The sequence below is a fragment of the Lathamus discolor genome, chromosome 1 (assembly GCF_037157495.1).
Source record: "Lathamus discolor isolate bLatDis1 chromosome 1, bLatDis1.hap1, whole genome shotgun sequence".
In the NCBI taxonomy this organism is placed as follows: Eukaryota; Metazoa; Chordata; class Aves; order Psittaciformes; family Psittacidae; genus Lathamus; species Lathamus discolor.
Genome location: NC_088884.1, coordinates 34,414,436 through 34,427,802, shown reverse-complemented (window position 1 = coordinate 34,427,802; position 13,367 = coordinate 34,414,436). Strand labels below are relative to the sequence as shown.

The window sequence follows — 13,367 nt, the reverse complement described above, 5'->3', positions numbered from 1 at the left end:
GTAGCACTTACCCTGATCAAGGACTTTTCAGTCCTTCATACTCTACCAGTGAGGAGGGACACAGGAAGCCAGAAGGGAGCAGAGACAGGACACCTGACCCAAACTAGCCAAAAGGGTATTCCATACCACAGCCTGTTATTCCCTGTACATAAACTGGGAAAGTCACTTGGCAGGTACAGATCGCTGTTTGGGTCAGGCTGGGTATCAGTCGGCAGGTGGTGAGCAATTCTATTGTGCAACACTTGTGTTTTCTAAGCTTTCATTTCTTCTTTTGTTGTTTCCCATTACTATTACTATTGATATTCTTTCTATTATCACTATATTTTACTTTCATTTAGTTATTAAACTGCTGTTGTCTCCACACATGGGGTTTGCATTCTTTCCATTTTCCTCCCCCTCCCACCCAGAGGGGGGATGGAGGAGGGGTGAGCAAACGTTGCGTGGTGCTGAGTTATCAGCTGGGTCTGTACAACTGGGGATATATCGTTCCATAACAAATAATTCATGACACTCTCTTTGGATTCATAATTATCACATTCATGTAGGCTTCAGGTGAATCTTCTCAAACTTAAACATACTTTGACCTTGAGACCAGAAATCACCTATTTTAATTGCTGAATATGGCACTACTTATGAAATAAGAAGGGGGCCAAATGAAGTCCCAGAGAGGGAAGCAGCAATTTGAATTACAAATAGGTAATTTTTCTTCCATTAACACAGTTTGAAGAAGGACAAAGTCCCTTGGATAAGGCATTTTTAAGAAAATTTGTAAGTGGTACAGATAAGCTATACAGAAAACAAAGATTTGGTCAAAACCTGAAGAATAACTAGAGCTGTGTGATGGCAGAATTGGTTAACCTAGCCTCCTAAACAGCTTTATTTCCAAAAAAGTGAAATAACTCACGGGCACTGGTTAGAATTTGTTCTCACAAAACAGTGTCTAACTGCTAAAAGCTTGCACTGCATAAACAGAGATAGGAAATTGCCTACAAGTGTGTCCTGCAAGAGGCAATAAACAATCCCCTTCGCCTGCAGCTGGGACGGGAAGGTATCTTTAAGCCTGAATATTTCATAACTATCCATTCCAGCATAGGCTGGGGGAGTCAGGAACACTTTCTTTCTCTGCAGCATGTTTCTGGATCCCATGCTGACCCTGACCTTATGAAGAACAGGAAGCTGATCCACTTTCATTCTATGCAGAAGCAGCTCAGCCTTCATGTCAGCCTAAGATACAAGGAAAGATGTGTAGGAGAGGTGTCAGTGCAAGGAAAAAGGGCGAGCACTGGGAGCAGTGTGTAACCAGAGAGTGCTGTAGCAGGGAAGGCAAAGAGGTCTGCAGGTACGGGGAGAAAGGTATGGCTCCTGTCCCATGAAAAGGGACAACAAAGAAAGGTCCCTATCTTCGTTCCTGTCCCTCTAAAATTTCTTGGATTCCATATCAAAATCTTTTAATTGAGCCAATTCAAGACTAATTAATATTTTGTTTACTCACTGACTGTTTTTTGGACTGTTCCAACCATCTCTCTCCAGTCCAGGAGACAATTCACACCAATAACACCTTTTGGCAGGGGGGCACTAAAAGGCTGCACCAGTTTTACACAGCCTTTCAACACTGTCTCTGTAGGCTTTGCATCCTCAGGAAAGCTCACAAGCCTTCATAACTCACTTGATGTCATCCAATCACAGAACCTTGTTTCATAAAATGCCAATCTAGTGAATTGCAACACAACTCCCACAGTAATATTAGAAAGTTTGAAACTAATAAAACACAGGGTGAATATCACAGCTCAGGAACTGAGGATCACAGGGAAACCTTTGGTCCACATTTAGAATGTGGTCAATCTGCACTGTAGTGCATTAACCCTAAGCAATATGGACACAGGTGAATTTCTGCCATTCACTCCTGTAGACAGAGAACATCCCCTAATCCTCTTGGTATTAGAGATGTGCCTTCCAAGTCTGGCCCCTTTTGCCTGCAATCACTCCTCTGGAACTGGCTTTGCCCAACTTACTCTATAAAACCTCAGTTTTTCACAACCTCAGAACTGATTTTTAACTGTACAGGTGCAAAAAATGTGATCTCTATATGGAAACAAGAATTATCATCTCTTAAGGAGGAATACCTGAAACAGAAAAAACAAGTCTAGAACTGAGGAATAGTTTGTTCTTTTCTAACACTGTTACTGGGAACAATCTTTTTTTGTTTCATTTCTTATTTTTCTATTGCCAAAATAAAATCAGGATTATGAACCCTGACCCAGCAAATCATTTACCATGTACTTAACTTAAAGCACATGAATGCTCCTGTTGAAATCAGTGGGACTGTTTGTAGTTTGAAGAATAATAGGTCTGTAGTATTGCTTTGGACTACTGGAACAGAAAGTGTATTTTATTTATCGTGTTTTCAGTTCTTACAAATAGTACTGCAACTGACTTGATGTAATCCCCAAAATTTTGTTACGGGAATTTAATGTATAAAATGGGGGTGTGGGGGTGTGGGGGGGGAGTGTTGAATGAATGTTTTTTGCATATTCACAGTATGCACCAGTAGAGTTATAATTTCAGGATATTTGGCGTTCTTAACAGTCCCTATTAATAGAAAAAGAATCAAGTCATTTTACACAACCAGAAAATAAGGCCATCCTGTTTCTGGCCTTTTTGGTGATGCAATAATTTGGCTCTGAAACTTTAGGAAAATATAACTGAGGCAATAAGAGCTACACAGACTGCAGAAGTGATACAAAGGAACCAAAATGAGTGGATTCTGCATTACAGACCACTCTTGTATTCCAGATGATTCAACAACTACCCAATATTTTAGTTACTGTTATTTTTAAAACTTTATCGTAGTAACTGCCATGGTAATTATGCTGAACATCAACTAGCATAGCACCACCAGACTGTATAACTTGCTGTATTGTAAATCAGGGCTTTCCCCAGGCAGCCAAAATTTGAGTGTCTTCTGGTTTTGCCTACTTTAATTTTTCTATTTTAGGGAATACACATGTGCTTTGTGTTAGAGCAGGGAAGTCATAGCAGACTAAACTACAGTCTATGGTGACTTTGCCTTTTGGGTTGTGCCCTCCTTTGGTGTTGGAGGAAGATGGTCACTTCTATAAAAACAAATTATGATTCAGAGAATCCCTACAGAGAGATTAACCAGAGAAATGTTGTTTTCACTGTGCCCTCACCAAGTGTAAAAAGTCCTTATGTAAATAGTCTTGTACTGCTCTAATAATCAGCTCTCTAATCCTTGCCTTGCCCATTACATACAAAGTGGTTTTGTAAATTCAAAATAGACATGATCCTGAGCCACAGCATTTATAAGATCATGGCACCTTGGGATGGAAAACAACTAATACCACATCCGGTACACCTCCCCAGCAGGGCAGGGTAGCCTAGTTAAAAATGCCCCAAATAACATGGCTTTGACCACATCCAGCGCCAGCCACTCCTCTGTCTAATTCATCCTGCTGCCACGATGCTTTTCTTGATTTTTCCTTGATACCCTGTTTCATAGCTTCAGCCTCTCACTTTGAATTCAGCTCAGCTATTCTGACAGAGTGAACAGCTTTCCACATTTGTACAGACAATTGCTCGCCTCCTGATTATGCTTCTGTCTCATTGCTGTTCTTTTGAATTGGGGGAATTTGTATATATGAAATTTCTCTATCAGTCAACACTGTATAGGATTTTTTTTTTTTTTTTTTTTTTTTTTGCTTACATCTGGCAATTCTACTTCACTTCTTCTATACAGCTGTAAAACCGTATTTCTGAGTAGTAATTGTAATGACTGTAACCACTGATTTTGTTACTGGAACAATGTCAAATGACTATGAAGATTGCAGTAGCTTAGCAGATGAGGGCAATTCTTAATAATGATACGAATGATCTTAATGGGCAGACAACAGAATTCCCTGAGATAAAGTATCACTTACCTAGTTGTAAAATGGACTGACGCTCTTCTCTCATTTCCTCCAGGTTGTAATTTAAATGATTAACTTAATGCTGCTTGATACCCTGTCTGGAGACTTCTAGAAAGCTGAAATGGTTGGCTTTTCAATAGAGAATATGTATTAAAGTCTCTGTTTTGCTATTTGGGTTAGTTTTTTTTCTTTCTTTTTGCTTAAGTGAATGTGTCAGCAGTTCAAATAAATATCTGTCTCGACAGATGTCAAATGAAATACAATGATAATGACTTTAGGATAATAATGAAGCAGATCCCCCCCAAAAAACAACCCAGTGTACATGGTATAAGGATCACCCAAGCTCTGAATGCAAAGCCAGATATTTTAACTACCTCATAGCAAAGGGCAGTAAGTCAACCAGAGCATAAGCTCTCTTACACAGACATATTATTGGCTATGGCAGCATGGATGTGTGTGTGTGTGGTTGTCTGTGTGTGCGTGGTTGAGCAGTTGGAAACATAGCAATTTTTTTTTTGTTTTGTTTTCTCCTTTGAAAGTGATGATCTAGTTACTACTGGGGTTTCTAAAAACCTCAAGGGAAATATATCGTTCAGCTCCTACAGCACCGGACCCCTCATTACTTTGGGAGGTTTAGTACAGTATTTGAAAGGTTCAAAATCTCCTGTGCTTCCCAAAGCTTCCTATGGCTACAGGGAGATCAACCATTGCTCATCAGGAATTGCTGCAAAATACTGGGGATTTGTACCCTTCAGTACTCAGTGTCATAGTACCTAAATGTTAGCTGCCTGACAACTGGAAAGGGATTAAAAGCAGGATATGTACCTATGAACATCTTTAAACCAAGGAGAGAATTAATGCTTTAACCACTGTGACACTGAAGCATATCAGCTAAGCTTCTTTCTGTATTGCAGCTAAATATAGACAGCTCACTTCCAAGCATACTCCATATTAAATGCCCAAAACTATGTCTTCAGATTTCCTTCATCTTTCCTTCAGTTTCTGAACCTACGTTGCTGTCACAACAAATCTAATCCATTCCTGAAAGCAGATTACATCCCACTGATACAAATCAAGCACACAGCAGCTCTTCCTCTCTGCTTTTGGGATCTGTCATGGTGTATGTCTTTCAATAGATGTAAGTAAAAATACAAACTAAATGTAGCTCAAGACTTTTGTCCAAACTGATGATGTCATCACCTTGCTCAAGTAGGAGTGTGGAATCCATTAGCGGGCAATAAAACTGGAACTGATTTTCAAGTATTTTGCATGAAAATGCATTTGCAGCTTTAAAACCTGCAACTGATTTGTGGTCAAAATGGTTTATTTTTTACAAATGCTTTCCATTTCACCTTTAAGATGATAATTAAATTAAAAGATAGCCATAGGCTTCAGACACAAAATTTGTATGTTACAGCTTTGTCTTTCTCATCAAGGAAAATAATAAAAAAAAAAAAGCTTGTTTACAGCTGTTTCTGACAATGGTCAAAACACTTCATTCTTGTGTAGACAAATTAATAGCTAAGAACTGAAGCAACTAAATGGCATCTTTAAGGCATTAAATGTCATTCTTATATAACCAGCGTCTTGTTTGTTCTTTTGTGTCCTTTTTAAATAAGAATCAAGAAGCAACCGATTGGAAGCAAAATAATTTTGAGGGAAAACCACACAGTATTCACATTGTTCATTAAATAAAACATTCCTCATTCTGAGTTAATAGGAAATATCTGATAGCCATAATTGCTTGATATTAGACTTTTGACCATTATATTTTTATTTCCTGCTTAGTGATCAGTGGAAGATATGACATGCCATATTTAATCTTGATCTCCAAAAAACAACTAACTGTTTGGGGTTTTTTTTCTTTTTCTTTTGAGAGACTTCAGTAATTATTTAGTAGCAAAAATATAATCAAAAATACATTCCCCTAGAGAAATTAATAATTTGATTTTCATCCATAACTAACCGTACAGATTGCTGTGACCCATGTACTAATCGCAAGTCAGGCACATGGAGTTGATTTCAGGAATGAGACACACTGATATACTGATATGCCTTTTTTTTTAGTGCAACCAATAAAGAAATCCCTTAAGAGGTTGGTATTTGAAGGAAAAAGTGTTCCACCTGGTTTTTATAGATAACCAAAGTATGCAATCTGTGTCCCAGGTAGTATTGACATTCAGCTGTAATTAGTCATAGAAATTACATTACTGCAAGCAGCAGTATTCCAAGGACAGTATGTTTCCATGTTTACCTATGAAAACCTAGTCTTTCTGGAATTAAGGTAATGTAATTTAATTGAGAATTCTTTTTCTTTCTCCAGAGAATGAATTTAACACATAATTTTTGTGGTGAGTTTGAAGTACAGGTTCATGTTCAGTCAAACACTTTTGCTTAATGAATATTGTCTAAATTTGATCTTGGATCAAAGGGAGAATGTACTGTGTATAAAACAAGAGAAATTACACTTCCCTGTCCTGGAGACATTATGTATAAACACATCTACTTTCATACAGGGTTAGGATCCAACACTTTCAGACAAAAGCAAAGACCTAAAACATTTTTAATCTGAAAATTCCATAGAGGACCAAGTTTTATTATTATTGCCTGCTATTTCCTTGTATCAAACAGGATCTGGCAACATTCTTTTGCTATCAGCATAGCCTCCCAAGGGTCATTGGGATTAGCCAGCCACAGTTCTGCTCCTTTCATTGAGAGAGGTCCCAGAAGATATTATAGAGTCATTACTCACCTGTTGGATCAGCTTTCTCGTGTTCTTGTTGTGTCTTGTCAGTGCTCTTAATGTGTCCACAAAATTTTTTATGAGTTGATTTGGAGTTATGAGGCTGCAGTACCTGCACTGTGCTATGACAAGCAGTTTTGTGATACCATTTCTCCACTACTGCTGATGCAAGAGAGCTGGTTAGCGGTTTGCAAAGGAGACTGGAGAAGACATGTATTCCCACCTCAAAGGCAGAGATTAGACAGCAATAACAGTTGCATGATATATAGATCATTCCTTCATCTCCTGCATCTGTTTTAAGGATGATAGAATTTGAAAGCTGTGTCAAAAAGAAATGAAATGTCCAGTGGTAAGTTCTTTAAATGCCTTTTAAAGTTTGTCTATCAAATAAGTGAAGATATGATTACCTGTGCAGTACAGCTACGACAGATTACAACACTAATGAAAATGCAGGCATCATTAACTCTAGTGAAGGCCAAAGAACTCCTTTTGGGATTGAACACCTTCTTTTGATTTGCCAGCATAGTCTAGTAAAAAAAGAGAGAACTCCTACTGTGGCTCAGTGTATTGTCATCAGAAGAAGGAGGCACTTCTGGAACTTTTAAACCTGGTTTTAAATTATGGTTATAGCAATTCTTGGATCACCCCAGCTTTACATTTTCTAAACACTTCATTTTGCTTTATAGTTATAATGTTTAGAATTATCTATATTGTGTTCCTGAGTTTACATTTCACTCTATCAGCTGAACTTAAACCACTTCACACAATATGTCAGAAGCATTTTGTGTTAGATTGGTTTAGATTTACAGGCTCAATGACTTCATTAGAATTACTCTGGACCTTCAGTGGCTGTAGCAAATCAAACTATGGTCCACGGACTTTACATAGGATTTGGCAATCAATTTGTAGTTCCTTTAATGGACTTTACCGTACATAAACAATACAGATGTACACAACAACCTTATTTTTTTCCTTTTCTATTATGAAAACCTGTCATCTTCCTCTTTAGGACATGTGTGATTATAGTGATTCTATCCCTGCAATCAAATACAGGGTTTGCATTTGAAATATCAAATACTCTTTACTTACAGATTTCCAGGCACAATTTTTCACTTAAATGTCACCATTTAATTAACTGGAGATTTCCCTAGTGAAGCAAACTTAGGTTTGACAGAGATCTGTTGTATTTGCCTTATTAACAGAAAATAAGCAGTAAACCTATCTTGTTTACTCTTCAGGGACCCATCACAGTATTACATGTGGGCTCCATAGCCATGGGACATCTGTGTTTGTACTCATCTGAATCCTAATCTGAATCCTACTCATCTGACTGAATCCTAATGTTTGAACATCTGTGTTACCATCCTTCTACCTACTGTTTAAAATCCTTTAGGAAGAAGTCTCTCAAAACACCCCTCGAGGCAAGACCGCATAACTATTTAATTGAAAAGAAGCTGAGGCAAAGAGCTTGACTGCTTTTCCTGAGGCCACATGTTTCTCTTGACTTGAAATTGTATGTACCTTTCCACTACTTGCTTTGCATCAAAACTTCTTGTGTAAGGGTGGAAGGCTTGTGATTCTTGTACAGCAACTTGAGAACAATAAAGTGAGGATTTATCCCATGAGAAGATTATCAGGAAAATTATCAGTCTCCTGCATATACCGATACATGATTTTTTTCCTTTCTCTTCTATCCTGCTAGATCTCATTCTAGTGCAGACATTTTTCCCTGTGCTCAGCAGCCATTCCCAGTTTCCCCATGCTGGCACCTTTTGCTGACAGTCAAAGCCTTAACATCAAGCAGCAGCTCCGGCTTCTGCTTCTGTGCTTTTGCTCCATGGCCCTTCCCTCAGCAGGCAAGGGAAGGAGCCTGAGGCACCAGCATGGCCCACCCTGATTGAGAATCAGATTTCAGAGAAGAATGTTTTGTCCTCGGGCACAAATATGAAAATCAGCTTTCTGACTCTACTGGAGCTCCAGCCCTGGGTCACGTTGTGCTTGAGGAAGCCAAGGAGATGTATAGTGGCTGAGGATGTGTGGAGTTAGAAATGCATGTGAGAGCATGTAAACTCAGGTTGGTGGGAAATTGTCTTATTTGTATGTATGTCTTGTTTGAATAGACCTGCTGTACCCTACGTCTTATCTAAATATAAAATAAGGCACATAGCTTGCAGCAACTTGTTTTTCCCTTCCTCTCCCCTGTTCCCTTTACCCAGCTGGAAAATTAAACTAGAAATTTAAAGGTTGGCAAATTGTTTTAGACTTGTCCCACTAACTTTCTGGTGCCACTTCAGGATACCTGAATTCAGTCTGCTGAGCATCCACTATCTTAGCTGCAGCCAGGGCAAATCAATAAAAAACACCCTACTACAGCTTGGAGAGGTGTTCTACACAGAGGCAAGATTTTGAGGTTTACACTAATGCTTGCTTTATTCACTGAATATGCTTTCAGCTTTCATACTGTGAGCTCACATTTGGATTTTGTATTCTTTTTGAGAATATATATGTTAAATTTGAAGGAGTGTTGAGTTTCCCATATAAGGATCCTTCAAAGAAAAAATTCCATTTGGACTATTTCAGAGTAAAAAATGCTCAAATTTGTCAGACTTATGGTTAGAAAGACTGAGTCTGTGAGAATTCTAATAACTGATTTTTATTTTTTTAAGGAAAAATGCAAATATTTCAATAAGAACTCACAGAATTACATCCAAAGGCAAATTAAAATCTTCAGTCTTCACTAACCTCAGCAGGCACCAGATCATGCTCCTTTACAGCAGATTTCAATGGTCAAACGCAGCATATTTGTATGCCTCACTACTATGGAAAGGTGCCAATAATAATGATCCCATTGGGTAGATGATAAACTTGTTCATGCTGAGGTCAGTGCTTGGAGGCAGAGCCTACATTACCTTCTCCACTGACAATGTCTCAAATACACATGCTGAGCTACTGCCAGACAGCTGGCACATCAGCATAAAATTCAATGCAACCTGCAGTGGTGTGCAAGAAATGGAGCAAATAGCTGTGTGATTTAGCTCTTGCTCCTGTGGTTTAACTGCTGTTGGCACAGTTTCCAGCTGATTTAAAGCAAGCCCAGGTATGTGTACGTGACCTGCTGTTGGAGAAATAATAGGTAGACATGAAGACATAAAACTTCCATGATTTACTTCTGTCTTTTCACCAAAGTTGTGGCTTTTTTTTTTTATTCTGACCTAGTAGTTCATATGTTTTATTCTTGTTGAACAGATCTGTCTTCTCCCATCTCTGTATCCTACAATTACAATTATTAGCATTTTACTATATTATTGTACTGCATTCTTTTCAGTTTGCTGCCATACAGAAATTTCTTATTAAAATCTTTTTCTCCAGACATCATTATCTTTTGTTGGCTACCAAATTTGTTTGAGTGCATTATCGTCAAATGCATATATTAGTTTGATTTTTCCTTTCTTTGAGATTATTTTTCTGTATAAGACAATGAGAAGTATAAAGACTTAACATGACTTTAATGCTCCATCTCATTAAAAAAGTGCAATTGTTAATGACTAAAATGCACCTCACAAAATTCTAACTGATTCTATGCTTGAGATGTTAATTACAGAGAATTTCATTCCTTAATTAATGTAACTCAGACATAGATCTATAGTCTTGATATATAAAAATTTAGTTCCTGCAATGGGTATATTTTTAAGTTACAAATGACATGAAAAAGAGATGAAGTTTTCTGGTATTTGTTAGTTGTAATATAAAAGGTAGCTGCTTGACACTTGTAAATCTGATTATGTTTATCATGTTATCACAGTGTTTGGCTCAGGTTTTTATCTTCCTTTTATATGTATGTGTGAGTATATATATATATTAATTCTGCTCAATCCTACAGGCACCTACTCTGAAAAGTAAATATACTGACATGTATAGATGACCTAAGGTTCCATATTTACAGACATTTAAAATGTAATGAGGAGAAGCCACAGTATAAAACAACAACTGGGGGAAAAAATCAAAACGGAAGCTTTTTCTTTAAAGTAAGAAAGGATATACAGCTGGAATCTTTTTATTCTGATCCACTTAGTAGCATGCTGTTTAATGACTCTAAGAGATAATGTACTTAAATAGTTAATTCAAGGGTTGATCCTCCCCTAAAACTGAGCTGGGAACAAAAGCTGAAATGACTTTTCAAAAGGGAGGGATGGGAGGAATTCTGACCCTTCTCCTGATGCTTTACAACGTGAAACCACAAAGCGATTGAGGAATCAGTGCACGGCACGTGGATTAAAATGCCTCCTAGAAGCAGCTAGTACTGTACACTGCCTCAACCCTCCCTGAACTTTCTCAGTAAATACAGCAGCCTGACAGCCCGGCTTCCCTGCTGGGTGGATCCTGCAACTCCAGGAGGGAATGGCACTTCTTGTTTTTAATTAGCAAAGGTGAAAGGTGAATTAAAACTAGCTGTTTGGCAAGTCAGAGCAAGGGGCTGAGTTCTGAAGAGCACCAAGGAGGAGGGTGCTTGCTTCTTTTTTTTTTTCCCCTCTCCCTCCCTCCTTTTCTGAATGAATTGCCTTGCAGGAGGGACTGAAAATACAGCTTCTTCCCGTATCCACTGGCAGAGTTACTAAAGGGAGCTCAAGACACAACACTGCAGAGTGACGCCTTGGAATGTCCTCGCACTTTATAAACAATTGTCCTAGGGAGGGAATATTTTTACATGACATTTGCACAGCTTGACAAATGGCTAACTGGGACTGTGTGCTTCTCTGATGAACACTGAATTTCCCGTAGAGATACCCCACAAACTGACCAAAGAGAGAGACTTAACTGCACTGGAAAAGTAGAAGTGGAACTTGGAGCCTTAAAAAACTCATCTAAACAGCAAACAAACAGCAGCAGTTAAGTGAAGAGAGCAAGAATTTCATCTTGGGCAGGATGGCATCTGCCCAGGACCTTTTAATCCTGGTACTATATGCCTTGTTACTAGAGTTACCGACTGGATGTCATGCAACAGATACAAGGCAGCCAAGGTTACGTCTGTCACATAAAGGTAGGTCAGTGTGTCAGGTTTTTAAAGACTTTATGCTAATACAAGTTCATTGGCTTCACTAAATGTACTACATAGGGGTTAAATTATGGTCTTTGACAGAGTAATATATTCTTGTCCAGGAATCTTGTGAATCGTTTCCTTGTCCTAAACTGCATCCATGATTAACTTTACTGAATTCAGGGAGATTTAAGGCACTCACAGTGATGATTTTAGGCTACTGAAATATTCTTCCACCTGAGAGTATGTTATATTTGCTTGTCATTCTGTTTTATCCTCTATGCTGTAAGAAGCATGTCTGGTCTCTAATGAGGGGAAAAGAAATGAGGAAGATAATCTGAAATTATTGCTGAATAAATATACTCTTCTGCATCAAGTAATCCTTAAACAATTAAATGCCTGTTTCACTTTTAGAATTCTATCCATCTACAAATATAGCTAAGGCAAAAGACTGAATTCCTGTGCAACCATATGATTCATTTTCTAAACTAGCAAGTGTCATCACACTATAATTAAAATGACTAACTGCCAGTGTAAGTCTGCTTGCAGTTTGAGTTACCCAAAGAAAAAAAATGTTATTTTGCCTGACATACATATGTAGAGTACTTATAACTTTTCTTTGTTTGTTTTAAATTATTAAGGAAGAATGGCTACATGATGCATTCTTCCTTAGCTCCTTCAGAATATCTTCTTGTTTGGTGCTGGCTTGCATATGATTTAAACTCTTCCTTATGACTTGATTTTAATCCTGTGTGTATATAAAAACACCTGTTCACAACCATGACATTTCTGTTCTCTGTACATATGTTTGTAGAATATGTACTTAGAAATATATGACAGACAGTTATTGCAGTAGAAGTGAAAAAATGTAAGTGTGCAAGATAAATTGATGATTGGCCAATCAGTAATGTTTTGATATTACCTCTTATACAGAGATGAAAAGAAAATGTCTTTTGCTGACACAGCTGGGAATGAAAAAATGCTAATTCATTCAAGAACATTTCTGTGGTTATGAAAGTGATAACTAAGCTGCAGCAGTGGGAAGTACATTAGGATACCTATTTTAAGTATGGCCAAGATTTAAGAATTAGTATCAGCTACAGCTCCACATGTAGACAGCTTTAGTCTAAACAAGGTTTAATTGTGCTTTATATAGCAAGCTAAATTACCAATTATAAAGAAAGAAGAAGCTGAATAGGATAATTGGTCTGAATATCTTGCTAGGAAGGTATAAGAAATGGGATTTGCTTTTATAGGGCAGTGAAACATGATTTAAAGAAAGACTTGTCAAGAAAAGCTGTCTTGTAAGTAAGCAATTAATTGCTCTCAATAAAATATATTATATGACCCCTTTAATATATAAACCATTTCTTTTTTAGCCTGTGGTTACAGAGTACAGTAGGAATGACTGGCAAATGCTGATTATATAATCCTGTCACATCTCTTGCTGTTGAAAATGTGCATTTAAACATTGATTTATTCCTAGGTGTATTTGCTAAGGGTATCATTATTATTGATATTTGTTTGCTTGTGATGGGGTAAGGGAGATGAGAAAAGCACAGTGTATGAGACAAATAGACCTACTGTTACGTTGGTTCAGGACTCTGGCTTAGCTGCCAGTTTTGGCAAGCTCCCCATTATGGTGCTGCAACTATTAACTGCT

The 13,367-nt window shown here is 37.8% G+C and overlaps 1 protein-coding gene across 1 annotated transcript in view; it reads left to right on the top strand.

Annotated features, from left to right (window-relative positions):
* The first annotated feature begins 11,159 nt into the window (after nt 1-11,159).
* Nucleotides 11,160-13,367, top strand: part of SEMA3E (semaphorin 3E) — a 140,526-nt gene continuing 138,318 nt past the window's right edge. Inside the window, exon 1 of the mRNA XM_065665025.1 lies at nt 11,160-11,707. Coding sequence (XP_065521097.1) covers nt 11,593-11,707 — 115 coding nt within the window. The 5' untranslated portion in view covers nt 11,160-11,592. The remainder of the gene's footprint in view (nt 11,708-13,367) is intronic.